Here is a 27,645-nt window from a genome sequence, read left to right as displayed (position 1 = left end):
TTGCACTAGAACATCGTATTCAAGAAATACATACCTTTTTCGCCTCATGGTCCACATATTCTCATAATATCATGCAGAATTAAAAAGGTTCTAGAAGTAACTTCATTGACCCAGACAAAGGGACACAGGTTTTGTTGGTTTTGGAAGATTATAATAGCTCCGGTCAATCAAATCTTCACATTACAGCCATATATATTAGAGTTGCGTGACTATTTTTCATTGTTGAGCACTAGATATGTATAGCAGTAGCGGGCTGTCAGGGTGTGTAATTGTGGTAGTAACTAAGCTTTTCTAAATGATGTTGATCTAAGTGAATACTTTAAATTCTGCAAGTACCGACATTATAAATTTGATTGAATATAGTCTTTAACTTCAAATTAAGGCTGGATTTGAAGCGAATTTACCATTTCACATGTAGCCATCCTGCCACTAAATATTGATGGAATGACAATTTTACTCAAATGAATATTAAGCCATATGACCAAGAAAACATGCTGCACAAAATCCAGTCAGCATGGCGTGTGTTTGCATTGCCAGATTAATTTTCAGCCCTCAATGAATATAAAATAAATTTATTTGCAGATTTTGGGGGTTTGATCTCATGACCTCTGCACTTTATTCCTAAAAGAGGCATCTCCATCAACCAGATACAAATTCATAAAACCAAAAAACTATCAAGAAAACACCAGGCACCTACGCCCTATTGTGTCACAGTTATTTCACCAATAATTTATGCCAACATGTCGTGGTAGGCTGGCACTGGCAGGAAGCTTGCTCGTTTTCAAAAAGATTTTGGTGCTTTGTCCCATTACCATGAGTTGGCAACCTATCTCGATTAGGGAACAACCGAGATATGATAAATTTCATATGATGCTTTGCATCAATCATGCACTCGCAGGCAGGGACTGTCGGCAAAAATAATTGCAGGCCCAAGAGATTAAGGGAAGGAAGTGGTTATTAACTAAAGAGGTCATAGAATACAGGAGTTAACTAACCTGACAAGCCATACGACGAAGCAAAATCACCGTCCAGACGGCAAAATCTCAAGTCTTCCCGGTGCAGCCATTTGACTGGGATATATTTCTTGCGGTGTTACCAAAGAATGCACTCTTTCGGTGCCACAGGCTGAATCGCCATGATAACACCAGGAAATGTATATCTCCAGGAAGAGCAAACATACCACATAGTACAGCATAGTTCAGAAATAGATGGAATATAGTCAACAGGCCTGCATAATTTTCAGTGAAGCGGGGATTGCAAGGAAGAACAGGTCATGCGGCAAGAGGAAGGCCACTATCACTATGCTACACAAGCATATTCAATTCAGGATGGCTCAAAACGAAGCAACCCCACAGCAGAACTCTGTTTGACAATCTGGTAAAAGAGGAGATGGAAACAATGAGCTGTTGTTGCTAGCTTTAAGTTATTTAGCTGACAAGAATCAGTAAAAGGGACAAAATATCACGGTTTCATTTTTTTCCCATTGCACAAATATGCCCTTTCAAGTGCTGTAAGCACAAACTTCTGAAACCATATTAACTGGATTTCCCATCTAGACTCCACGAACCTAGTTTAGAACTTCAGATGGCAGATGGGAACCAAACTGGAAAGCTTAAGTTAGATAAGACAAGTAGTGGCAAATTTCAAAGTAAACTTTGATATCAGGCAATAGATTCATAAATTATTTATCTCCCTTAAATCAATCAGGGGGGTAGGGAACACATAAAAGGAGTAACAACAAATGTAATCAGTATTCTTTATATGCTACAAAGTACCCGCGAGTAGAGTTTACTGGAGGCACTCTACTTTTTCTCATGATGATAAATGCCATGCCAAAACTATTGTTGTGGATTCATAAAATCTCCCTTAAATCACTGGGATAGGGAACACAAAAAAGGAGTAACAACAATGTAACCAGTATTCTTTATGCGCTACAAACGACCCATGAGTAGAGTTTCAAGGAGGCGGACTACTTTTTTCATGCTGATAAATGCCAGGCCAAACAATAGGAACCGGAAACTGCCATCTCATTTCAGGAGCTTAGTGCTCTGTTGCAATTTCCAGGAAAAACAGAAGTGTTAGCAAACAATTGCATAGCCAGAATGGTACAGAAGTGCTGAACTAGCTCCATCTCCTCTTGTCCTCTTCTTCATCAACAGGGCTATACCATTCTGGTCGCCGCTTTGAGTTACTGTAACGGTAGTTAAGGAAGAGCTCTTCATCGCGAATGGACCTTGTACTCACCAATACTAGTGTCTTTAGAACTAGAGAATCCCCAGCCTGATTATCAGAACTTCCAGACTTGAAATAGAAGGAGCCAAACCTCTTCATCTTAATGGGCTCTTCACCACCAAACGTAATGTTAGGGATGTATACTCTCATGTTCTTCTCTGACAGCGGAAAATCATATGGGCAGATCATGACATTAGGACTTGAACCTTTTGGTGGATGATTTGCAAAATGACCAAAAGCAAGGGGATTTCTTCGTTCAAGCACTTCACCAAAATTTTCCCTCATATTTTTCTCAAGAGGCTTGCTAAGCATTCTCCACACTCGATCAGAGTTGTTATCTGAGCCTTTAGGTGGCACAGCGTTATGGTCCACCAAATATGAACCATCCCATAAATCTCTAGTTTCACCACCCAAAGACCATGGTTTTGCATCAATTATTGTTCCATCATATCTTGTGATCAGATAGTTGTTGCATGCATCAATTCTTGGGTATCCAGGTATATATCGATAATAAGCAGGTGAATATATAACACCAGGATAGATGGCAAGGACAGCACCAACATTTGCTTCTCCAGATAAGAACAGACCTTGGCCTGCATCTTTGTGAGGAATTCCAGATGGTCTGATGTCAAGGGTGTACCCAAAATGATCCCTGAATTTATTTGACAGTTCTGCTCGAGTTATAGGCCGTGTAGCAGGGATAGCTGCACTGCAGAGCAAATAGATGAGCACTAGCTTCCTATAATTCATCATCAAACAGAAACGATTGCAAATAGTAAACACATGTAACTTCTCCAGGGTTTATCATTGCTTCCTGCAACATGTTTATGCAATGATGCATATGACAGCATCAGCAACAGATCAATGCATACTGATGTAATGTAACCTTAGTCTGGAATTTTAAACAAACTGTGCCAGCATGACAGTAACTAGAGATGCAGCATTATGGTACGTAAAGTTGAGGCATGTTTATCTCAAAAACACAAAATGGGAGTTAAAAAAGGAATGCTGTATTCATCTCCCACGGGTCCATACAGAGGTTACTCAACTGTGGTCACCATACTTTAAGAATCTTCATTAGTTCGGTTGCAGAAAAGTGTATAGACAGGATCATCCACAAGCAAGTGATTAACATGCTAAGTAGCCTATTTTAGGATGATATACCTACTGAAAGGAATGCACCAATGTAATGTACTTAGTCAGAACGAACTACCTTTGCTTGTTTGCAGATGCAGCTCCGCCAACAGCAAAACTCAATCCACTACGCCGAGAATAGCTATGTGTTTCTGAAGGATCTTTTGACGGGTCATTTGTTATATCAGGACGAAGAATGCCATCCATTGCTCGGCACATATGCGTAAGTTGATAGTGGACATTTTCCTGCACTTGATTCTGCTGTTCGGCAACAGATGCTTTGCCAGCCAAATCAATAATCTCCTCTGCATCCTTCTCTTCAGCATTCTCTCCCAGACGATAATAGCTAAGTGCACAGTAAAGAAACTTAATGAAGCAGTAAAATTCACAGATGATTTTGAAAGAGAACTTAGTATAATGCTATATCAATAACATGGAGATGGCAACACAAATGGTTTAGTGGCTTAATCCCTGAAGTTAATGTTAGCAGAAGAGTTGATAAGGTGTGACTCATTAACCACAGAGATTAACAAAGATGCCTTATGACCTATAAAGAACAAGAATCCAATAATCATCTTAACAGGCTCAAATTGGTGGTGACAGCTTGCAATGATGCAAAACCAAACCCAATTACAATTGCAAATTTATGTTCTCCATTGATCAGAGAACAAAGGTACTTATTGCATACACAGAAATTTCATGATGCCCTTCTTGGGGGGGGGGGGGGGGGGGGGGGGGGGGACACAGTGAAAAAGAAAGGAATGCAGAGCCTTTCTCGGTATGTTAGCAAACCTCGTATAGAGAAACAGACGGTTCACATCAGCTTCAAATTGAAGATGTCTTGGATCACGAGCAAACATGGGGTTCTTAGCAAGTGTTTTGACCGCCTGTGAATTTAACAATAGAATCAATTAAAATGACGATATACAGATTTACAGCGATCAAGAAATCTTCGTGGTGTTCACTAGGCTAGTGTTCTCCTCATATCAGTTAGAACTACATAAATTAGGGAGAAATCAAGTTGTCATCTGAACGAGGACGCGGGAAGCTTTGAAGCTAGGAGCAGCGGTTAGAAGCATGGGGAACACTGAAGCAAGCCCCGCATCGGGCCGGGAACTTCCATGCCCATATTCTATCGGTCTAAAGCGCGCAATACGGGTTAGAACTTTCCTGGTGCCACGAAAATCCGTGAAGCGTTTTATCGCCGGCGACCGGGACGGATCAGAGAGATCGAGATCCCGCGATGGTCCCGACATGTGAAGGGACGCGTACCTCCTGGAATTTGTTGAAGAGGAAAGCCATTCTGGCGCGGCGCGGCGGAGAGCGGCAGCCGGCGGCCCCTTGCTGGCTCCGCGGGAGCTAGGAGATCGAGCGACGCCGTCGGCCGGAACGCTCCAGCTGGGGGTGAAGACGGGAGAAGGGGTTCGGAAATGAGGCGGCGGCGGCGGCGACCGGCGTCGTGGGAGAAGCAGGGGTTTAGCCGGCACTTTGGGCCGGATCGGATTGTTCGGTCTCATGGGCCATATAATGCGGCCCATAACAGTAGCACTCGGCAACGCTGGGCCTCTCTTGCAGCCTGCACGCTTTGCCAGACTACAAAACAACAATCTACATTGCTGCTGACACATCATCATCATCGATCAGCGCGATAAGCAGCCGTGGGAGAAGCTTGGCGTTATCGTTTACGCTTTGTATCAGGCGCCATGTCAACGGTTTGTATCGTGGAATTGAACACCAGAACTAGCGGAGGGTGAGGGATCTGGCTTGTAATGATGCCTTGGAGTTGGACAGAACATCAGAGCTCGAGGTCCACCGTGGAACTCAGGTGCCAAGCCATAGCTGTGAACGAAGCTTTTGGTTGGCACATAGTACATCTCAATTTAAGATTTGAGTGCAACAGGCAGCCACTTTTGAGTACAGATAGTGGACATTTCTTGACATCCTAAATTCACTAACATACCAAGCGTCGCAAAATGCTAGATTACATACTGTTTCCTTTTGGTGGATAACCCAACGTTTCCCCGCGTGCCATTAGATGTTGGCAACTTGGCATGTTGATATATGAATATATCAGAATTCAGAACCACGATAGCTTGGGGTAAAAACATGTAATGAAAATGTAAATTTTACTCCATTAGCTCAGCAATCAAACTCAACAAAAGCCAGCTACTGAACTTTCCATGCCAAGACCTTAACCCAAGTCCTCCTGACTAAATAATAATACTCCACCTTTTTGCAAGGTGTATTTTGTTCCATCAGGATTCAGGACAAGGCTTAACCAACAACTACACCATATTTTTCAATGATGTAATAAAAACTATAACAATAAGTATCTTTGAATATGAATACAATAACACCAATTTGTATAAGAATTTATATATTGTTGACACAAACAATTCCAATGTTTAGAAGACTCCACAACCCAATTTCGTTTGAAACATCAGAGAGAAAACATTGAACAACCAATTATGATTTCAAGTCTCTCCTAAGCTGGAACATCTTACTCAGAAATTTACCACTGGATCTGAGCAAGACATACGTTTTGTTTTATCACACCTGAACAGAACCAACAACAATACCAGAGCATACAAACTGGTTCTTTCCATCAGAAATACCAACAGGTGGTAGAGTAGAATAGTGTCATCAGGTTCAAATTTTACAATTCTACAAGAAGCTGGTGCCATGCAACTGCAATGCAGTCTACTGCATACCGATTTTAATCACCACCATGTCAGTATAGCACAAGCAAGAACTAGACCACAATTGAACCTGGTTTGTTCATTTGTCCAGCCTTGCACTTATAATGTTATTTGCGAAGCGATGCAAACTCTGGGTTCCTTTTGCATATTTTGACTGAGCCACACAGAGCATCAGAGTTTATGACCTGGCTCTATGAAACTCTAAAGTAGTAGACAACTAGATATATGTTGTTAGTTTACAAACGTAGCAAAATTAAAAAATGATAAATGTTTTTTGAACTTCTAAGTTCACAATATGCAATTTCTATTCACACTGTCGGAGACTTTTTTTTATTCGGAACTGTTGGAGACTTGGAGTGCAACAGTTCACTACGTGGACTCATATATAACATATTGGAATCAGCCATAAATATATATGTCAGAACTATTAAAGGCTGAAGAGGAAGCACAATGTGCTCAACTACTGACACACATTCAATTCCACACCAACTTCAGAAATTTCATCCCAAAATTACACAGCTCAATGCTGAAAAAAAATGCAAGGTCTTTTAAATCCTTTCTTCTAAGTCAAATGCACTAAAGCTTAGCTCCATGGACTTTCTATTAAGCTCTAATTGAGCAAAAGATTGGATACAACCTGCTCCAGACAGTTAGGTCAATACTTACCAATGAATGGACTTCAACATGCGAGCAGTTTGAAACAAATATGAACAAAATAATTAATGAGGATCCATAAAATTTGAGCTACAAAACGTAACAGAAGTCCAATATAGTATTGACCTGAAAAATTCCTATGTATGCTATATGTTGTCTTGAAATTTAACCGACCCATCCAAGTGTAAATAACAAACCATCTAAGCAATTAATTTCAATTTCAATGAATACCACAATTGATAAGGCCTCTAGGTAAGTCTAGAAAGAGAAAGCCATCATAGTGGATCACAACATTACACAATGTTCATTCATATTCCACGGTCGCACAACATGCGTAACCGATGCGTAGTCAGGCCTGAGCAACTAGGATGTTGGAAGAAAACTGGCACACATGAACATGTACCATGAACATCTTAAGAACACAAGTTTGGTAATGATAAAGATAGAAACAAGAACATTTACTGTGAGAAAGAAACAACAAAGATGAGATTTTCAATGCTCCAGCATGGAATTGATACAAATATAGAACAACATACACAATAGTGTCGATTTATCCGTATCAAAGGAAGGAAATTTCCTTAGTTACAACAATTATCACTAATAGCTCAATTCAGGCAATTGAAGCAAGAAGGGGAATGGGGAGCCGGACGCCTCGGCAACCAGAACAACAAGGTTAACCTTGTCTAGTAAGAAATTAAAGTTTTAGATCTAACAACAACACAGCCACCGGACGCGATAAGATTTCACCTTTGTGGCCGTTGCTCACACCGCAGAGGGCTCCTCGACATCCCTTCCCCGTCCGTTGCCGCCGCCGCCGCCAAGGCTGGGCACATCGAGGCCGCCTCCACCGAGTCCTTCGGGCATGAGCGAGGCGGGTCGGCTCTCGATGACCTCGTCGATGAGCCCCCAGTCGCGCGCCTCCTCGGGGTCCATGAAGAGGTCCCTCTCCATGCACTGCTCGATCTTATCGATGGGCTGGCGCGTGTGCTTCTGGTAGATCTTGTTGAGGCGGTCGCGCATCTTGAGGATCTCCTTGGCCTGGATGGCGATGTCGGTGGCCTGCCCCTGCGCGCCACCAGAGGGCTGATGGATCATGACCCTGGCGTTGGGCAGGGCGCGCCTCTCGCCGGGCGCCCCGGCCGCGAGGAGGAGCGAGCCCATGGAGGCGGCCTGGCCGATGCAGAGCGTGGTGACGGGGCAGCGGATGTACTGCATGGTGTCGTAGATGGCGAGGCCGGCGGTGACGACGCCCCCCGGGGAGTTGATGTAGAGGTGGACGGGCTTGAGCGGGTTCTCGGACTCGAGGAAGAGCAGCTGCGCGACGACGAGCGAGGCGGTGTCGTCGGCGATGGGGCCGTGGATGCAGACGATGCGCTCCTTGAGCAGGCGCGAGAAGATGTCGTAGGCGCGCTCCCCGCGGGAGGTGGTCTCGATGACCATGGGGACGAGGCCGTACTCGCGGTGCGGCGAGAACCCCTCCGGCTGGGGCGGCTGGTAGGGCGACGAGGAGAAGAAGGCCCGCGGGGGCGGCGCCGCGACGAGCCGGCGCGGCCCGAGCCCGGCGGGGCCCAGGCTGAGCGAGGCGGGCCTGGGCGAGGGCCGCGGCGAGGAGGCGGCCGGGAGCGGGGAGGCCGCGGCGAGGTGGGCCAGGGCGAGCGCGGAGGAGGGCGTCATGGCCGCGGGCAAGGGACCTGGCTGGCGGCGCGTGGGATCTGGGGGCGGTGGCCGGGGACGGTGGGCGTGGGTTGGCCTTGGGGATTGGGGGAGGGGAACGCCCCGGAAGCCACGGAGTTATAGCAAGCGTGGATGAGTGTGAAACGGATAGGGTCAGGTGAGGCCGGGGCGGGGCGGGGTGGGTGGGGACGATACGAGTCGGAGGGAGGGATGAAGAGTCCCGGACGCTGCCGCTTCGTTTCGGTCGGAATCGGACGGGGCGGGTGGGTTTGGATCTTTCGGAGCTCCTGCTGGGCTAGTGACTATCACGGGTGTCTGCCTGGGCTCTGCTTCTTCGCCAAGAAAGAACTTGGCCCACATGAACCAGCGGCGATATGGATTTGGTTGCGAACTTGGTTTTTCCATATTTTGTTTCCTTTTTTTTGAGATTTCCGTATTTTGTTTCTGTGTGCAGGTTCGGCGAATTTTGGTTCTATTTGATGGATTTTTTTCCTTGTTTGTTACAATTTTTTTGGTATATCTTGATGCTACACTGACTTTTCACTCTGTTGCTTGTGCCTATGACATCGTCTGCAAATTCGATCAGCAAAAAATGTCTGAACGTGGGTTCCTCGAGCTCTCATATCGCAAAGTCGTACTGACTGCTGACAACTGACATGTACGAGTGCGACATTGTGAAGTTTTCTTTTAGATCAGTCATGTATTGTTAATATTGTGCTCCGGCCTCGTGCTAAACGCGGAGTGATCAGACACAGCTGTGATTTACCAACTGTGGGCGTTAGCTAATTGAGAGGACATCAGCATCCTTCTCCTCCTGAGAAACACTGCATCTTACGGTAGGATCGTACGCCAGCTGGACCGCGGAGAGAGATCGGCGGCCGAGACGGGTCCGAAAGAGGCAGGGGCTACTGCTTTGTCCGGAGGGGATTAGGAGCTCGTGGCGGGGAGGCCCGCGATGTGGCGTGCCACGGCGGCGCCCCCACGCGCGCGCGAGTGTCCGATGCGTGCAAGAAGACGCCTCTGGCTCCAGTTTTTGCGATCCGCGCGGCTGCCGAGCGGCCGCCGCCGCCGCCGGTAGTCCTTGCTGCGTCTACTAGCTAGTACTGCAATCTCAGCACACCAGTCGTAGAGATATTTTGCCCCAGTCCTTTTCAGGCTTTCAGCAGAACAGAACGTGCGGGATCCCCTGTCAGGCACGAGCTTCTTCCCCTTCTGGTGAAAGCTCCGAAGCCTATGAGCCAGCCTATCAGCATCTCCTGTTTGGCTGTTTGGACTCTGGAGTCTGGAGCAAGAGAGACTGTGCAGACATGCCCTGGCTCCTGAGTCTGAATATTTTGGGACCAAAGATCCGGATGCAGCCATACAGATGCTTTGCATGGACTGATTGGTACTACGTGCAAGTTAGGGCTTCTCCAGTGACCCGAATCTTCGTCCGACATGGCACCGAAAGAAGTCGATGCAACAACTGGAGAATATGAATCCTAGAGGAGAGAGAAGTCGGCTCATACTTGAGAGTCCATTCATCGTTGATTAAAAAAAATTGAACATGGGAACCGGAGCTATGGTGGAAGCAGCTGATTGGGTGGGCGACATTTTTTTATTCTGCATGCATTGTTCGTTGGTCATGCCGTGTTTGGTTTAGGTTGAAAAAAATTTCGCGAAAACTTTTTGCTCCTTTGACCACTAATTTAGAGTACTAAATAAAGTCTAATTATAAAACCACCTGCAGGACCCCTGGTAAATTCGCGAGACCAATCTATTGAGACCTTTGACCGCATAATTAGAGAATAGTTACTGTAGCATCACTGTAGCAAATCAACAATTAATTACTGTCATTAGATTCGTCTCGAAAAGTTACACGCATCCCTGAAAAGGTTTTGTAAATAGACTTCATTTAGTACTCTATGCGAACGTTCGTTTTTTTGTGTAATTTTGAATTGACGTTTTACCAAACACGACCATAAATTGTCAGAAACCAATTCAACCACTGCTGCTGAACCAGGCTCTGGCGATGTGGGCCTTGTTTGGATTGTGCTAGTTACTAGCACACACTCGCATACATGGAGTATTGAATAAAGGCTATTTGCAAAAAAAAATTAGTGATGAGTGTAATTTTTTGTGATGAATTTAATGATGGTAATTAATTAATAATTAGATACAGTGATGCTACAATATCATTCTCTAATCACGCGGCCAAAAGTCTTATTAGATTTCTCTCGTGAAGCAGCACAGGGTTGTTGAATTAGTTTTACAAACTGTCTTCATTTAATATCAGTAATTAATGATCAAAATTTGCTAGTACAACTAGTACCAGGAACCAAATATTGGCTGCGGACATCTGTCATCGGCCATGCTCTCAGCGTGCAAACACCCCTCTGCAGTCAGGCTTTGACGAAACGTTCTGCCAGACCTGGCTCGCACGAGCACGGAAACGCATGAGCGTGTATTGCATCTAGGGTTGAAAACGGTCGGATCGGATAACACCATTACCGTTTTTATTTTTACAATTTAATACGAAAACGAATGGAACGGTCGTACATGAAAATGAATACAAACTCACCGGATATAAAAAACAAAACAATTTGAATACATATGTATCGAAAACGAACGGTCTACGAAAAGTCAAAACTGAAACAACCAACCCGTATACCCAATGATCCAACAAACCTGATATGAGTATATAAAAACAATAGACAAATGATAATAACACAAGTAATCATAAACCATGGTAATAATTCACAACCTCATAAACGAGTTCATAGCTACACACATAGTAGTACAGTATATAGTCGCAACTCACAAGCCCATACTCAGATAGAAGATTTAACAAATTCATAGCCACAGCCACACACATAGTAGTAAAAACGGTATATACCAAATTAGTAAAAATGGGATATTCCGACAAAATATGGAAAATACGAAAACGGTCGGAATACAAGCCAAACCGATTCCGTCCCGTTTTCGAATTTGATATCCCGTATTTCGCACCGATTCCATATTTGTTCGAAAATATGAAAACGAGAGGGTAAAATGTAAAAATCGGGATGGAACGGAACGGAATTTATTCTGACCATTTTCAACCCTAATTGCATCGGTGCCTCCTGGTTTAGACAGCCAATTATTATTTATATTTGGTCTGGCTGGATTAGTCCTATCACCTGGCGGCCAGTGGCTTGGCTCTCTCGCACGAGCCAGGCTAGCTCGTACGGGAAGCCAACCAATCCTTGTCACAGTATTTGCATCTGGATTGTGGTTTTTAGATCAGTCGAAGTGTGGAGTGTCATCGCGCGGTTACTAACGCTAAATGTCATGACAATGATACTTCTCTCTAATTCTATAAAACTTCCCTCATAAATAACTCGGTCCTATCAGCAAATTTGATGAAATGTGGTGACATTTGATGCTAAGACTTGGCATTTACCGATCATGCTCTTGCTCAGACTACAACCTGCCGGCGTTGGGCTCTTGTGTTTCTTAGCATCCGTGGTGGTATTCTTCCTAGAGATATTTTAGGCCCATGTCCATGTGGTCGGTTTTGTTTCGCAGAAAGACCCCAGGTAATCCGCCGATTACAGTTTTGGGCAGATGTTGATAGTTGACTCACGACACAGTCACACAGTGTAGTATACTAGAAGAGTTGACCGTCCCCTCACACTACAAGGAGTTAATTGCGCTCCTACCTAGTGTGATATTATGAAGTGATACTCCCTGCATTTCACGACAGTTGTTCATCCAGATCGCCAATCGGTCTCTACATAGGGATGGTAATGGACCATGACCCAAATGGTCACTTCACAGCTCAATTTTTCTCTTAAATTATTTAAATCAAAATTATATAGAATTAGAGTTCGGCTCTTAGATTATCTAGTCCAAATTTGACGGCACTTTACCACCCTACATGGCCTCGTGGGTCAGTTCTATGCATTTTCCAACATGAGTTACTCAAAATATCCTGCACGTTTTATTCCTACCAGTACTACTGCACAACTCTGCATCCACTATCCTATGTCCCATACCAATAGGCACACATCTAACAACTCCAAGCTCTGGCCAATGACTAGAGCATTAGAGCATTCCCTGTCCCCCCCCCCCCCCCCCCCTCTCAAAAAGAAAACATCTCGGAGTACTCCCCTGACTTCACATCTCAATCTATAATGTTAATTTTCTTATCGTTACCAATATCCCAATATCGCATTGAGGCCATCTCTTTTCAGGAGCGGTTGGAGATAGCAGGATCCACATAAACAAAGTTTGCTTATCGTTACCAATATCGCATTGAGATCAAATAAAATTAATTAAAGCCGACTACGGTTTTCACGTGGCCAATTTGGCTATTTCCCTGACATTATTTGGTCATGTTATTTCTTAATGATACAATGTTCAGGTAGCTTTTTTTCCCTTCACGTGTTGATTTAGAGGCGTTTACTTTGCGTTTAACAAGTGGCGCGAGCTTGTTAACTAACGAATGTCAAGCGGGTCGAAAGGGACACTGGGCAATAAGGAAACCGGCAAATGAAGCCCACGATCGACGCGCGGCGCACTTCTTTAAATCCCACGCACGCATCGCGCTCGCATTTCGCAACAGCCAAAGTCCAACACCGCCATTGTCACCGGCGGCTTAGCTCCCCAAACGGTCGCCGCCATGGGCGCAGAGGCCGAGCACGTGCCCGTCCGCCCCGCGGCCGCCGTCGTCCTCGTGCCGTTCCCCGCGCAGGGCCACGTCTCCCCGATGCTCCGCCTGGCGCGCGCCCTCGCCGCGCGCGGCGTCGCGGCCACCGTCGCCGTGCCCGACTTCGTCCACCGCCGCATCGCCGGCGCCTGCTGCGGGCAGGAGGCCGGCGGAGATGGCGATGACGTCCCCGCCGGCGTGGAGATCGCGTCCATCCACAGCGGCGTCCCCGACGACGGTGATGGCGAGCCCCCGGGCTTCGCTAGCTTCGGGCACGCCATGGAGCACCGCATGCCCGCCAACCTGGAGGAGATGCTGACAACGACGACGACTCGCCGCCGCGGCGGCGTGGCGTGTCTCATCGCCGACGTCCTGGCGTCGTGGGCGGTCCCCATTGCCGCCCGGTGCGGCGTGCCGGCCGTGGGCTTCTGGCCGGCGATGCTGGCGACCTACCGCGCCGTGGCGGCCATCCCGGAGCTCCTCGACAAGGGGTTGATCTCAGATTCGGGTACGCACTACGTGCTAGTATACTCCTGCACGGTCCACGCATTCCGCTGCGTTCATCTGGCCCTGTACTTTCCTTATTGTATCAGCTTTCAACAATGCGCTAGCTTCACATACGATGGTCATGCACCGGTGCTCGATCACATGTCTCTGTTGCAAATCAGCTTTGATCACATGATTCTTTGAGATCCATAAGAGCTATAGATTAATCTTGAGTTATTCTTACGGTTAGGCTCCAAATACCGATGCACAATAGCTGGCTGCCCCAGATGCAGCTAAAATACGGTCTTTGTTTATGCGCTCAGGATCAGATCAGTTAGTACACACGTGCTAAGCTAGTTAGGAGTATATATATTTACTCTATCTTGCTGCAAAACGGACATTTTCCAAGTTCCGCTCGCAAAAAGAAGGCCCGGGTGGCTAACTGCTTCAGCTTTGGAATAAGCAACCCTAGTTCAAATCTCGTCGAACGCGCTTTCATTCGCTAGAGTGGAGGGCGGTTCGGCCAAGGGTAGAGTGCTTCGGTGCCTACCATCCAGGTGACGCAGGGCTACTCTAGCTAGCTACTGGAGCCCGTTTAGTTACCAAAAATTTTCACCCAAAAAATTTTACCTCCCCTTTGAACACATGCATGTAGTATTAAATATAGTTAAAAATAAAACTAATTGCACAGTTTGAATGTACACGACGAGATGAATCTTTTGAACCTAATTAGTGCATAATTAGTCATAAGTGCTACAGTAACCAACATGTGCTAATGATGCGGTCAAATGCCTCAAAAGATTCGTCTCACGGTTTACAAGTGAGTTCTGAAATTAGTTTTTTAATTAGTGTCCGAAAAACCCTCCCGACATCTGGTCAAACAGTCAATTTGACATCCAAAAATTTTCATTTTGGGAACTAAACAACCCTGCCATGTATCTGTTTGCAAGTTGCAACCCACTCCTACCATGTATGTTGATTTTTTTTTTGCACGCTTGGAAGTAGGAACATCATCCCAGAGTTATCCAGTATCATCAACTTGCAAATAAGCGCTTGCATTGTGTTCCTTGGAAAGTTCGACCCTTATGCATGTTAATTTTACCCGTAAGGGTAGTCAAATAGCAGCAAGGAGCTGTCACCATATATAATACAACAGCTGACATTAGCCTCTATCATTAGAAAACTGTCACGTGTACGTGGTCAGTTTACTTGCAAGTCCAGCGTGTCATGTACTACTACTTATGTAAAGGACATTTGTGGCGCAAGCTGCTCAAAACACTTGTAGAGGCCAAGAGGCAAGAGCAATAACATGAGGCAACTCAGGGCAACGACTACGAACCCTATGGGTTTTATACACTTTAAAACTACCACTTGGTACAATATTAAAGTTTTGCGAAAGTTCAAATTAAAATACTGTCCATACTCCATACCAAAGCTGCAACTTCTCGAGCTATATATTTGTTCTGTTTCTTGTCACATGTAGGCATTCCCATATGGACAGAAAGATTAAACAATGGTGATGAGCAGAAAGTAAACGGAGACCACCGCCAGATCGGCGACGGCCTCCACTTTCTGCCTGCGGAGCTAGAGCTGAGCACGGCAGAACTGCCATGGCTCGTGGGCAACGCAGCGTGTCAGAAATCAAGATTCACAGTCTGGCTCCGGACCATGGAGCGCGCAAAGGGCCTCCGCGCCATCCTCGTCAACACCTTCCCCGGCGAGGTTGTCGGCCACGACGACTCTGGCAGCGAGCACCTTCACGCGGCAACGGTTCTGCATCAGATCCTCCAAGTCGGACCACTGCCAACGGACGGTGGCGGCACGAAAGGCGATCTCCTGCTGCGTGACTCGCCGCGCTCCAAGAACCCTAGCATGTGGCAAGCGGACGAGACCTGCATGGAGTGGATAGACCAGCAGCGTGAGAGGTCGGTGATATACGTCTCGTTCGGAAGCTGGGTCCCGTCGATCGGGCGAGACGCCATCAACGAGCTCGCGCTCGGCCTGGAGGCCACCGGCCGGCCGTTCCTGTGGGCGCTCAAGGACGAGCCGTCGTGGCGAGAAGGCCTCCCCAGCCAGTACGCCGCGGCGGTCGCCGGCCGTGGCAAGATCGTCGGCTGGGCGCCGCAGGAGGACGTCCTCCGGCACGAGGCTGTCGGCTGCTACCTGACGCACTGCGGGTGGAACTCGACGCTGGAGGCCATACAGCACGGGGTGCGTCTGCTGTGCTACCCTGTGTCCGGTGATCAGTTCATCAACTGCGCTTACATTGTCAAGATGTGGGGGACGGGGATCAGGCTTTGGAGCCCCAAAAGAGGAGTTGTGGAAGATTGTGTCAAGAGGGTCATGGAAGGGGAGGAGGGAAGGCGTATGCAGGATAAGGTGGATGAGTTGCGGCAACGAGTCATGACGGGGGAGGCGAGATGTGCAGCAAAGAGAAATCTTGACTCTTTCGTTGACGGAATCATGAGAGACGACCTTGTATTAGGGAAATTATAGATTTATAAAATTACAAACTAGGAACTATTTTGCTATTTGCAAGTCTCCTATTTGTGTTTATTTAATTTCTTTAGTTAAATACTTAAATTCACAAGTTTTAATGCTGAACTAGCATATTTCATGTGTACCCACTGTTTCGACTCCTCAACTTAACGTTTGACATATAGCCTTGAATTTTCCTATATTTATTCTGAGGATTAAACAACGATGCATCTATGATGATTCATCAATCTCGGTATTTATTGGCTAGTCTCTCGAAGAGGTTCAAAGGGGTAGATATACGTACATGTATTCCTTTGCTAATTTGTGGTATCTATTTTGGCTAGTTGAATCCCGCTTTGTTTTCAGACAAGCATTCCTTGACACTTTTTCTAGACAACCTGAATTGTTTTTAAGTCAAACCCGCTTTTGGCTCGGGCCTGGGCTGCTTCCGCGCCTGCTGCTCCCACCCACGCAACGCAAACGGAGGCGAAAATGGTCCGATCAAAATCCGATGGCGGCCGTAAAAATGAGATGACGTGGCCCAATGAGGGCTTGAAAATGTCACCAACTTTAGGTCTATGGAGATTGGATGTGCACTGCTAATATCAAATATTAGGCCCTTGCTTTGTTCTACCACTACTCTTGTTTCATAATATAAGATGATTGCACCAATTCATTTGTAAAAGATTGCAAATTTGCCTCGTGATGTGTTGAGGCCTATACTCTAAATGGTTGGCTTTGTTTCTGTTTACGAAATTTTGGTCAGTCCCGTTCAAAACTTCAAACTTGCGCTAGAAGGCAGCTACAAAATTGCTCTGGATGACTGATAATATAGTATCTCGTCATGTCTAGTTAATTTGAATTTATCTGGTGGCCTAAGGCCCCTACGACCAGTTGGCCGGCTGGGGCTGGCGGCACCCCCCCGAGTCCTGGTGGACGCGAATTTCCGATGCCGCGGGGGAAAAAAATCCCCCTCGCTGGTGGGCCAGGGTTCGGGGGGTTTCTCGGTCAGGTTAAGAGCCGAGGCTGTTGCTTCCTCTTAATGAAACACGGGTGGGGACCGTTTCAACCCCCCGATCGAGTTTTGAATTTATCTGGTGCGAACAGCTATTTAAGTTATATATCTCGTTTCTTAATTCATCTTGTGTGTGAACATTCATGGTCATACACTATTCTGTTCACACATACACTATTCTGTTCCCACCAGCAGATTGGTGGTTCACACATACACACATACATGCATGACATATCGATGGGGTGGACAGGATAGTGTGATCGACCATGAATTTTCAAGTGAGCACGCGTATGGTATTTTGTATTATGCTTATTTACTAGTATAAATATATGGTATTTATGCTTCTAAAATAAATTCACGTAAAATGTAAGAATTGCACATTGACCTTCCTCTTAATGAAACATGTGCTCAAGCACTTCCTTGGAAAATAATAATCAAACAATGGGTTGTGTATATCATTGTGAAACTGCGTTATTGTTTACTGTAAAATAACAATCCCTTTGCCCTACAAGTAGGACTTGATCGTCTTGTGAAGCGAATAAGAAATTATGGGACTTTAGACCCAATTGGATTGAACGAAATATCCACACAGTTCAAAACCCAAAACTGTTTCCTAACCCGAAACCGGCTCGGCTGTTCTTTCAACGAACAGAATCCGAATCGTATTATCCTCGCACAAAGAGTCCGAATCGTAATAGAAAAGAAAAAAAAATCGGAAGTAGTAGCACGAGTGGGAATCGGTCCGGTGCCCTATAAAACTAGGCGACGATGACCCGAGGCCAATCTTGATTCCTGCCTCATAGATCGCGTGTAGCCGCATGCACCGAGTCCCCCTGCACGTTCGATCATCATTAGAGCCTAGCCAGAGAGCAGAGAAACACAAAGCCCAAATCAAAGATGCAGAAGCACATGGTGCGGACCCTGATCGAGACCGACAGGCGGATCCCCGACGCCCTCCGCGTCGCGTTCGGCCTCTGCCAGCGCCCCCACCGGCGCCCGGCCAGCACGACGAGGTCGCGAACTTCGCCGCCGTCCTGCTCCCGCCGCGCGACGACGGTGCCAGCGAACCCATGGACTGCGACGAGCCGGTGGCGCCGGGAGGCCTGAGGATGGTGTTCGAGTCGTGCTACATTAGGGATCACGACGAGGATGCGCATTTCGGGCACGCCGAGGCCGGCGTCGTCGGCGTGGCGGATGGCGTCGGCGGGTACCGCGACCGCGTCGACGCCTCCGCGTTCGCGCGCGGGCTCATGAACAACGCCTACATGGAGGTGGTGACCGCCGCGCCCGGCACGCACGTCTGCCCCCGCACGCTGTTGGAGCGGGCGCACCAGGCGACGGCCGCGGCGTCCACGGCGGTCATCGTCTCCCTCGCCGGCAGGACCCTCAGGTGGGCCTCCGTCGGCGACAGCGGCTTCGCGGTGTTCCGCGGCGGCAGGATCCTGCGCCGCTCGCGGGCGCAGCAGCACCACTTCAACTGCCCGTACCAGCTCAGCTCCAGTCCGGACGGCATCCGAGTCGCCGACGCGGCGGCGGTCGGCGAGGTCCCCGCGAAGGAAGGCGACGTCGTGGTGGTGGGCACCGACGGGCTGTTCGACAACGTGACCGACGACGAGCTCGAGCGGATCGTGCGCTTGGGCACGGCGCTCGGGTTCTCGCCCAGGCACCTCGCCGAAGTCATGGCGGGCTTCGCCTTCGAGGCGGCTAGGTGCGCCGACAGGGACACGCCGTTCAGCGTCTTGGCCCGGAGCGATAGAGGGGAGGCTTTCCCCGCCTGCGGCAAGCCGGACGACATCACTGTTGTCGTCGCGTACATTGTAGGAGCATCACACTACGTCTGATCTCGAGATCAAAAGCTCACAAGTGTGTGTCAACAGTAGGTTAGGCACAAGCACTGAAGAAAGCTAGCTGTGGAGGGCCTGAAATTCGATACGTGTTGAACCACTACTATTCGATCGCTAGCTTTTGTATGTACTGGGTAGAGAGGAAATACTAGCAGGCAAATATGATACGGGTGTTCGATTTGAGCAATCAATTGGTTCCTCACGGAATGGTCGTCTAACACATACACTAGAGTGAGCGGATCGGCAAATCAATTTCAAAAACACGCAAGCGGTCGATCCACCCATGTGGAGCCGTGCAGCAGAACCAGAACTCACGCGCTCTTCGCCACAAACCCACAAGGTGCAAGAGCATGCAAAGGAGTAGCCCCGAAGTTTCCTTCGACCGCGGCACATGAGAACTGGCTAGTAGCAGTGTAGCACTCAGAGAGTAAGCCTCCAGCTGGCCGGTTGTGTACGTGCCAGCGCCGTAGTAGGCCTACAACTGGAGTCTTTCAGGGAAATCCTTCGTGTTGAAGCAGCTTGACTTTGTTCAACCCTCTGTCCAGCATCTAGTGCTCCGGTTGCCTGATCAAGCTCCGCCGCAAGCTCTCGCGTGCTTCCTTTCTGCTGCACGGCGCCGCACGCCCTTGTGACGGTGTCGTCATGGGCCCCAGATTCTGTCGTGTCCTAGGGAGGCTGCAACGCGATCGGGCGAGACGCCCTCGAGAAATAGACAGTGAGCAGAACATTTGTCCAGTGAACCACCGTCACGAGCGCTGAGCTTGGAGAATGCCGATCATGGAGAGGCTGGAGCGGAGGATGCGGCAGGCCCTGATCATGGCGGACGAGAGGGTCGCCAGGATCAGCAAGACGCCAGTCGTGGAGATGTCGAAGAAGCCGGTCGTCGAGCTGCTGCAGCGGGTCCGGCGCACGCTGAGCAAGGTCGACGAACGAGTCCGCAGCGCCCTCCGCCTCGAACCCCTCCCGTGTCACCGAGACGACGGCAGCTCCACGGAAGAACTCGCCGGCGCGCCGGCGCCCGCGCTGCTGAAGGACGGCGGCGGCGACATCCCCCGGGAGCTCGACGGCGCGGTCACGCGGGCGCGACCGCTGCGGATGGACATGGCGTCCCGCTACATCCCTGACCACGACGAGGACGCCTTCTTCTGCCACCCCGGGGCAGGGGTCGGTGCAGGGGTCGCCGGCGTGGCGGACGGCGTCAGCGCGTACCGCAGGAGAGGCGTGGACGCCGGCGCGTTCGCGCGCGCGCTGATCACGAACGCGTTCGCGGGGGCGAGGCGGGGGGCGGCGCGCCTGTGTGCCCCTACGCTCTGCTGCGGGGCGCGCACGAGGCGGCGGCGCGCTCGCGCGCGCCCGACGGTCGCCATCGTGTCCCTCGACGGGGCGGCTCTCAGATGGGCGTGCGTCGGCGACAGCGCCCTCGCCGTGCTCCGCGGCGACAGGATCGTGCGCCGCTCGACGCCGCAGCAGCACCGCTTCAACTGCCCTTAGCAGCTCAGCGCCACGGGCGGCGACCGCGTCGCCGACGCGGAGGTGGGCGGCGTGCCGGTGGTTGTGAGAACCGTCCTACTATTTTAAATGAACCGTCGGTCATTATCACCCAAATGAGAGTTAACACGTGCTTGCCGTAGAGCGTGTCACGTGTTATCCCACATCTAGATACACGAATAACCGACACGTCATTCATTCAAAATAATACCAAATCCGGTAGTCTCGGTATGTGCTCCAACATACGCCCAGAATCAGCATATGCACATACCGTATACAATCGAATACATAGCCAACAATCCACAAAGAGCAGTTATATAAAACCAGAGTTCGAGACTTAATATTACAAGTTCAATATAGGTGGGTTTCAAGTTTCACTTTACAAGCCTTGGGCTCACGCGAGTCATATTAAACAGAGATTTAGAGCTTATTGAAAATACATGCTCTCCCGAAGCTCAGCTACGATAAAACTTACTTAAGATGATAATGCCTTGCTCAAGGACATCACCACAGCAGCAACAGCCTACTCTTCCCCCGCATTAGGATCAGCGGGGTAGAAATGGCCGAACACCACTTCTGGCTCACCTGCAACTAGATTTAGAAAGCACCCTGAGTACAAAAGGTACTCCGCAAGACTTACGCGATTAAATAAACAAGGATCATGCAAAGGCTCAAGGAAAAGCTTTAAGTTCAAGTACTTATTGCATAAGCATAAGCTGCCTAGACTATCACCTAGCAAACTTAATTAATCTTGCCCAACCCCCAGAATTTTAGTGGATTAAGAGAGTAACACAATATACATAACAGATCCTCAACATGACATGAAACCAAAGCCAACAATACCGAAACTCTCTATGAAGAATTCGACGAACCAAGAGCTTGCTCATATCCGAGAGCGCGGCAATTCGAATTGATTATAACCTTGCAAGGGTGTACTACTTTACCCACACGACGCGAGGACCATACGACTCACCCAACCGATTACGCCGGGCAAGGGGGTACTCACGTCAACCGTTCCCAACAAGGCTTAACCGTTGAGGGTACGCCCAGCTTGCGCGTGGAGATTTAGTTCCACCGGAGACTTCTCTAAACTTTCCTACACATAGTTCCACCCGGGGACACACTAAACCTCCCTGCATAGCCCGATGGCCACGCATCTGGGACCGGGCCCCAATGATCAAGTCAAAGAAGGTATTTGGCTCATCCGTTCCATTATATTGGATATGTGGTAGCACGGAAAGGTGCTCAAGGCCGATGGCATCAACTCGGTCCTTAATCGATCCAAGCGGACTATGCCCATGTGACTTCATTCTCTAGGCCCTACTATTCCGCTCGAATCTCGATACTACCAAACCCATATCACTAAACCAAACCAGTGCGATCAAGGGTAACCAGTAAGTGTAATCCTCCAGACTATTCCTGTCTAGCGAGCAAAAGAAGTACTCTAAGCCGAGCTAAGCATCTAGTCAGATTAAGTTATTACTGACTAACAAGTGACAAGGACATAGTTAACAATTCAGGTATAAAAATGCAATACATACATACTATATATAACCCCACATTACCCGGTGAGATATCTAGTTAAGTCGGATTAAAAGGAGCAAGGATTCATGCTTAGCTGCTTGCCTGGGTTAACTTCCGACTCGACCACGAACGGGGCTCCGGGTTCAGCCTCCACGGACTCGGCGGGTTCCACGGGTTCGTTCTCCGACGGTTCGGTCACTAAAATGCATGAATGCGATGCACGAATTAAGAAACGAACTTAACAACAAGCATTAATCATGAAACAAAATAAACATGCAGAAGATGATACAAGGGACTCATGAAAATTGATTTTGCAGCAAAAGCATTTTCCTAGAATTAATCATAAATAGAACAATTTTCAGCTAATCAAAACAAGATAAAACAGGAAAGGAATACAAACTAAACTAAACAAATCCAAGAAAATTATTAAGAAAACTAGGAAGGAACACAAGGCTCACAAAACTGGTTTTGCCATTTTATCACTTTCCAGCAAGAAGTTCTATATTAAACCACATTTTGGACAGCAAGCACGAAAACGAAATGAAACCCTAACCAACAGCAAGGAATCAAGTGAACAAGCTGCACCACTGAAAACTACACCTCACAAGGAGTCTAACAAAATTTGGTTTGGCATTTTTCTAGCAGTAAACAAATAACCAAGCATTAAACTCACTTTTGCAAGATAAAACTATAGATAAATCTACAACAAAGGAACATGCAAAACAATATTTTTCCTAAGCAGATCTCAGCTAGAGGAATCTAACAAACTAAGTCTCACAATTTTTGGAGCTATACACGAATTTCTAAGGATTTTACAAGTTTGCAGGAATATAAAACCTAAAGGAACCCTAGCTAATTTGCTAGGTACACCCGGATCAGGCCACACCCGTCAGCCAGAGGCCGACAGGTGGGTCCCACGGGCCAGCGACCCACCCGCCGGGTCAAGGCAAGCCACGCGCACGGGAAAGAGGAGGCGGCGGCGAGCCTCACCGGCGGTGATGCAGGCGAGGAGCGGCGGCGGAGGGGCGTCCCGGCGGCGTAGGGCGGCGGCGGACCAAGGCGAGCGGCGGCGGCCCGATGCGGCGAGGGAGGAGGTCGGGTTGGGGGCGGAATCGGTCGAGGATGGGGCGGAGTAGGTGGCGCGCGCACTAGATCGGTGAGGATCTCACCGGCGGCGACGAATCGCGGCGGCGGCGAAGCTCGGGGCGGCCTTGGGGGGGGCGCTAGGGTTTGAGGGGAGAGGGAGCGGGCGGCCGCGCGGATAAGGACGCACGCGGATCGAGGATCGATGACGCGTGGAACGAGGTTTGCCGGCGGCGGCGACGCGTGCCGCGGCGCCGAGCAGAACAGGGGAAGGAGAGGATGGAGGGGCTGACAGGTGGGCCCGGCGGGGAATTTTCATTTTCTTTTCTTTTTTTTTCAGGGCTGTGACAGTGGTGGCCGGCGACGTCGTGGTGATCGGGACGGACGGGCTGTTCGACAACGTGCTCGACGTGGAGCTCGAGCAGCTCGTGCGGAGGGGCACGGAGCTGGGCCTGTCGCCGCAGAGCATGGCGGACATCGCCGGCACTGCCTGCGAGATGTCGTTCGGGTGGCTGGCACACTCCCCGTCCACGTCGCCGTCCAGTACCGAGAGCGGGAGGAACGACGAGAGAGGCGCGGAGCGATTCTACGGCGGGAAAGTTGACGACATCACCGTCGTCGTCGCGTTCATTGTCTCGACGATCTGATCTGTGATGTGTAGACGAACTGATGTATACCTGCTGGCAGCTGTCCATTTTTTAGCAGTACGAACTAGCACATCCCAAATTACATTCATGGAATGACTGGGTTAAGGCGCGACCCGTCGCACTAAATCAAATCGGCGCGACCCATTCCGTCTTGCAATCCTACATAAGCGCTATGCATAATAAGCAAACTAATCAGTGAAGCGATGCAGCCTTGCGGACACTCACGGGATGAGAGGTGGAAAGCATGTGGTGACATCAGCACTCCTTATTTATTTATACTTGCTTCTCTATTCTCTTTAAATGATAATATCTCTCGCATACGGGGTTCAAATTTTATTCAGTGTTGTGTTTCTTAAAGCGAGGCCTAAGAAACAAGATCCAATTTACATATATTTTGAGGCTATTTTATTTGTACTATCAAGTTGTGCATTATATTGTAACAACTTATATAGATCATGTAACAATTTATGTATATGTTAGATGTCAAATTATGTGTATCAACTTGTGCAGAGACAGTGTATAAACTTATGTGTTTTGGCACTGTATAAGTTACCTAGGTTAGGTGTAGTACTTTTTAAAGAGACAGCTCACAAAATAGCAGTTTTCTTAACTTATATATAATGGTATTTGGGCAATTTATGTACAAACTGTGTGTCAATTTATATGTATGTCAAGTCACAACTTACGTAGAGATTATGCCTTGACTTTTATAGATACCATATATCAATTTATGCTTTTATATCCTATGTACCATCGTATTTAAAAACTTCCATATCAAGTTATATATTTTTTTAAAAAAAAGTAACGTTCAAACACATGTATTTGGAGCTTATTTTATTGTATTTATCGCAAGAATATTAGTAGATGGATTAGTAAAGAAGTACTCTTATATGCTAGAATATACAATATATTCCTATAATCTTACCATTTTAACCCATCGTTCGTTAGTTAAAAAGCCTCACATGTTGTCCATATTTTCTAAGCAGACTCTCTCTTGATCCAAATATTCAATACATGTGATCGTGTTGTGCCAAAATTTGACCTGCTCAGGTTGTGGCCCATGGGCCATGACACGCATTAGCAAAAGCAACCCATGTGGTGTGGTCCAACACATGTAAAAAAACGAGACATGTTAGACGGGCCAGGCCGCGCAAGCGCGCAGGTCGCGCACTCCACCATTCTCGCGACCAGTAGCGCGTATTTTCCTTCATTGGAAAGCTTCTCGAACAGAATCGGACGCGCAAGAGCAGTTTATTTTCGAAAAATATAAGAACTCTGCGTGCACTTTTTTTTGAAAGCACGAACACTAGGGAATCATATAAAAACTCAGTTGGGCACCCACACTGACCGCGCGCTCAACGCAGATGGACTGCCGGGAAGTCCGAGGACCCGCCGCCTGCTAGAGCTTACACACGCACACATACCCACACCCGACACACAAGCTCCAGCACCCCTCAGGGGATAAATCTCCGATGCCACAGCAGAAGCATCCCCGACGGGGATCGAACCGTGGTCGTGGGCTGCCTGGACACCGCCAGAGCTAGCCACCCAGCTCTCAGCTCGTTCGAAATGCAGATAATAACGCAGTTAATTTTTGAAGGTATCTTGGTCCAATCCGAACCTGACTAGAAATCGGTTTTATTTTTGAAGATATCTAGGGCTCTAGGCCCAATCCAATTTGACTAGAAATCGAACGCCCGCTGGGAAAATTGTTTTATGCACGCAGGCAGCATATATTGCTAGGCGTATCTCAAACGAATCAAAACATAAGGTAAGGCGACCAAGATGACGAGAGCACTGGAGACCTTGGAGCCGATCCAGGGAACGCTAAGCGAGATCAACAAAAGGACCCCGGAGGTAAGGGTTTCCACGTTCGTCACCCGTGCGTTGCAAACGCTGGGAACCGAACACGCGCCGTCGGCGCGGGAGGACGGTGACGCTGGCCATGGACGCCGCGCGGAGCGTCCCGGCGCGCGGCCGTGCGCCCTGCACATGGACTGGGCGGCATGCGTCCTGCCGCGGCACGGCGAGGACGCGCACTTCGGGCACGCCGAGGCCGGCTTCATCGGTGTCGCGGACGGGGTCGGCGGGTACCGTCGCCGCGGCGTGGACGCCGGCGCCTTCGCACGGCAGCTCATGGCGAGCGCTCTGGCGAAGGTGGAGCTGGCGGCCAGGCCCGGCAAGGTCCGCCGCCTCCGCCCGGAGGGCGTGCTGGAGAGGGCGTACGAGTCGATGGTCATCAGAGGCACGCCGGGGGCGTCCACGGCCGTCGTTCTGTCGCTCCACCGCTCGACTCTCAGGTGGGCGTACATCGGCGACAGCGCCTTCGCCGTGCTCCGCGGCGGCAGGATCGTGCACCGCTCGGCGGCGCAGCAGCGCCGCTTCAACTGCCCGTACCAGCTGAACGCCGACGACCGCGGAGACAGCCTCGACGAGGCGGAGGTCGGCGGCATGCCGGTGGAGGACGGCGACGTCGTGGTGGCCGGGACGGACGGGCTGTTCGACAACGTGCGCGACGACCAGCTCGCGCGCGCCGTGCAGATGGGCACCGAGCTGGGCTTCTCGCCCAAGAACATGGCGGACATCATCGCGGCCATTGCGTACGACGTGTCGAAAAGCAAGCTGGCGCTATCGCCGTTCAGTCTCGCATACCGGAAGGCATACGGGGAGCGAAGTTATTACGGTGGGAAGAAGGACGACATAACGGTCATCGTCGCGTACATTGTCCCCAAGAATTCATGATTTATTAAGGATGGCATTTGTTTGAACAATTAGCTCATAGATTGGCTGCTCACATGACAGCGGGAATAAAAACCTTTATTTCTTCAGAGCAAGGCATTGGCTGCTAGTTCACTATCTTATTTGTTTTAAATTATAGGTCCATTTATTAAATCTAGATATATATATTTTAGATAACTTTTAATATGCATCTAGATATACACTATCTATGCGTAGTAAAATTTAAATATCTAAATTTATTAAAATAATTTAGAATCTGAAACGGAGGAAATAGAAGGTGCGGACGCGAAAGCTTAGGAACTGTTCGGTTCGCACAGGCGTCTTCGACGTGGCGGACGAGTCAGCCCGTACATGTTGCGCGGCGTGGACGCCGACGCCTTCTCCCGCGGCGGCTGAAGCTTAGGTATCTCCTTTTGGTGTCCCCTTCCGTGTCTCCACACACATGTCAATCATCTATTCGTTTTCTTATAGAGATGGGCCAACAATTATCTCTCCGTCTGTGCCGCGGCTCATAGAATACAGAACCGAGAACCGTCCGTCTCCTCCGTCTCCCACGACTCGTTAGTTTTGAATTAAATAAAGGACAGCAAGAGCTCGTCGTCGATGCTCGGCCATAACATGCGCTCGCGTGCAGCCCACCGGAGCCGCCGCGTACGCTCTTCCGCGCTCACCTGCTTGCACCGTGCGGTCGCGTGCCCGCCGTGTAATACCCCATGTGTTAATCATTTGGAATTAAGATTTAATCACGGGACTAATAAGGTCATTAGCGTTAAACCTGCACGAATAAAATCGCAATATAAAGTTTTCTAGCATTTTCGTGTGGGCGATGAGAAATTTGCTTTAAAATGTTTTCCAATAGGGGTTGAGCCATTTAGGAAATCAAATAATATTGAAATACGTAAACATGGAGAGAGTTAAATTCAAACCAAAAATAGAGTTGTGAATACCAAATAACACAATTTGGATAGTTGAACAAGAAGTCGAATGGAAGTTCTAGTTGAACATCTAAACACATGAAAGGATGAGCTTAAGAATGGTTAAAAATTTTGTTTCCATTCCCAGATAATAACCATTTGAGTTCACAAAAATTTGGACAAATATTACTAAAAATTGAATTTGTATCGGTCCGGACCGGTCCGACCAGTCTAGCCGATCGGTTCGACCGGTTGATCCGAATGTCCTATATTATAGGAACCTCACAAGCCTATAAACTAATGTCTCTCTCTCACAGCTCACTCGCTCACTCGCTCACTCCCGCACAGCTCACCCTCCCTCACGT

The 27,645-nt window shown here is 48.5% G+C and overlaps 5 protein-coding genes and 1 pseudogene across 5 annotated transcripts; 4 read left to right on the top strand and 2 right to left on the bottom strand.

The window, feature by feature from the left end:
- Window positions 1-1,638: 1,638 nt before the first annotated feature.
- On the bottom strand, window positions 1,639-4,668 carry LOC120709870. Its single transcript, XM_039995508.1, has 4 exons — window positions 4,639-4,668; window positions 4,159-4,253; window positions 3,446-3,712; window positions 1,639-2,941 (listed from the first exon to the last, which is right to left on the bottom strand). The coding sequence occupies exons 1-4, from the start codon at window positions 4,666-4,668 to the stop codon at window positions 2,122-2,124; spliced, it is 1,212 nt and encodes a 403-aa protein (XP_039851442.1). The 3' UTR covers window positions 1,639-2,121.
- Window positions 4,669-7,183: 2,515 nt separating this feature from the next.
- On the bottom strand, window positions 7,184-8,625 carry LOC120709862 (ATP-dependent Clp protease proteolytic subunit-like). Its single transcript, XM_039995501.1, has one exon. The coding sequence runs from the start codon at window positions 8,391-8,393 to the stop codon at window positions 7,482-7,484; it is 912 nt and encodes a 303-aa protein (XP_039851435.1). The 5' UTR covers window positions 8,394-8,625; the 3' UTR covers window positions 7,184-7,481.
- A 4,326-nt stretch (window positions 8,626-12,951) lies between these two features.
- Window positions 12,952-16,073, top strand: LOC120657215 (UDP-glycosyltransferase 82A1-like). Its single transcript, XM_039935493.1, has 2 exons — window positions 12,952-13,570; window positions 15,032-16,073. Exons 1-2 carry the CDS (start codon window positions 13,036-13,038, stop codon window positions 16,042-16,044), a joined length of 1,548 nt encoding a protein of 515 aa, XP_039791427.1. The 5' UTR covers window positions 12,952-13,035; the 3' UTR covers window positions 16,045-16,073.
- A 2,038-nt stretch (window positions 16,074-18,111) lies between these two features.
- On the top strand, window positions 18,112-18,882 carry LOC120655538 (putative protein phosphatase 2C 24). The gene has a single exon (XM_039933397.1). The coding sequence runs from the start codon at window positions 18,112-18,114 to the stop codon at window positions 18,880-18,882; it is 771 nt and encodes a 256-aa protein (XP_039789331.1).
- A 780-nt stretch (window positions 18,883-19,662) lies between these two features.
- Window positions 19,663-23,627, top strand: LOC120655530 (annotated as a pseudogene).
- Window positions 23,628-25,412: 1,785 nt separating this feature from the next.
- Window positions 25,413-26,369, top strand: LOC120657206 (putative protein phosphatase 2C 23). The gene has a single exon (XM_039935479.1). It carries the CDS (start codon window positions 25,413-25,415, stop codon window positions 26,367-26,369), a length of 957 nt encoding a protein of 318 aa, XP_039791413.1.
- The last annotated feature ends 1,276 nt before the right edge of the window (window positions 26,370-27,645 follow it).

Source organism: Panicum virgatum, chromosome 1K (genome assembly GCF_016808335.1).
Source record: "Panicum virgatum strain AP13 chromosome 1K, P.virgatum_v5, whole genome shotgun sequence".
In the NCBI taxonomy this organism is placed as follows: domain Eukaryota; kingdom Viridiplantae; phylum Streptophyta; class Magnoliopsida; order Poales; family Poaceae; genus Panicum; species Panicum virgatum.
The sequence above is the reverse complement of the archived record's forward strand: the minus strand, read 5'-3'. Positions and strand labels throughout refer to the sequence as shown.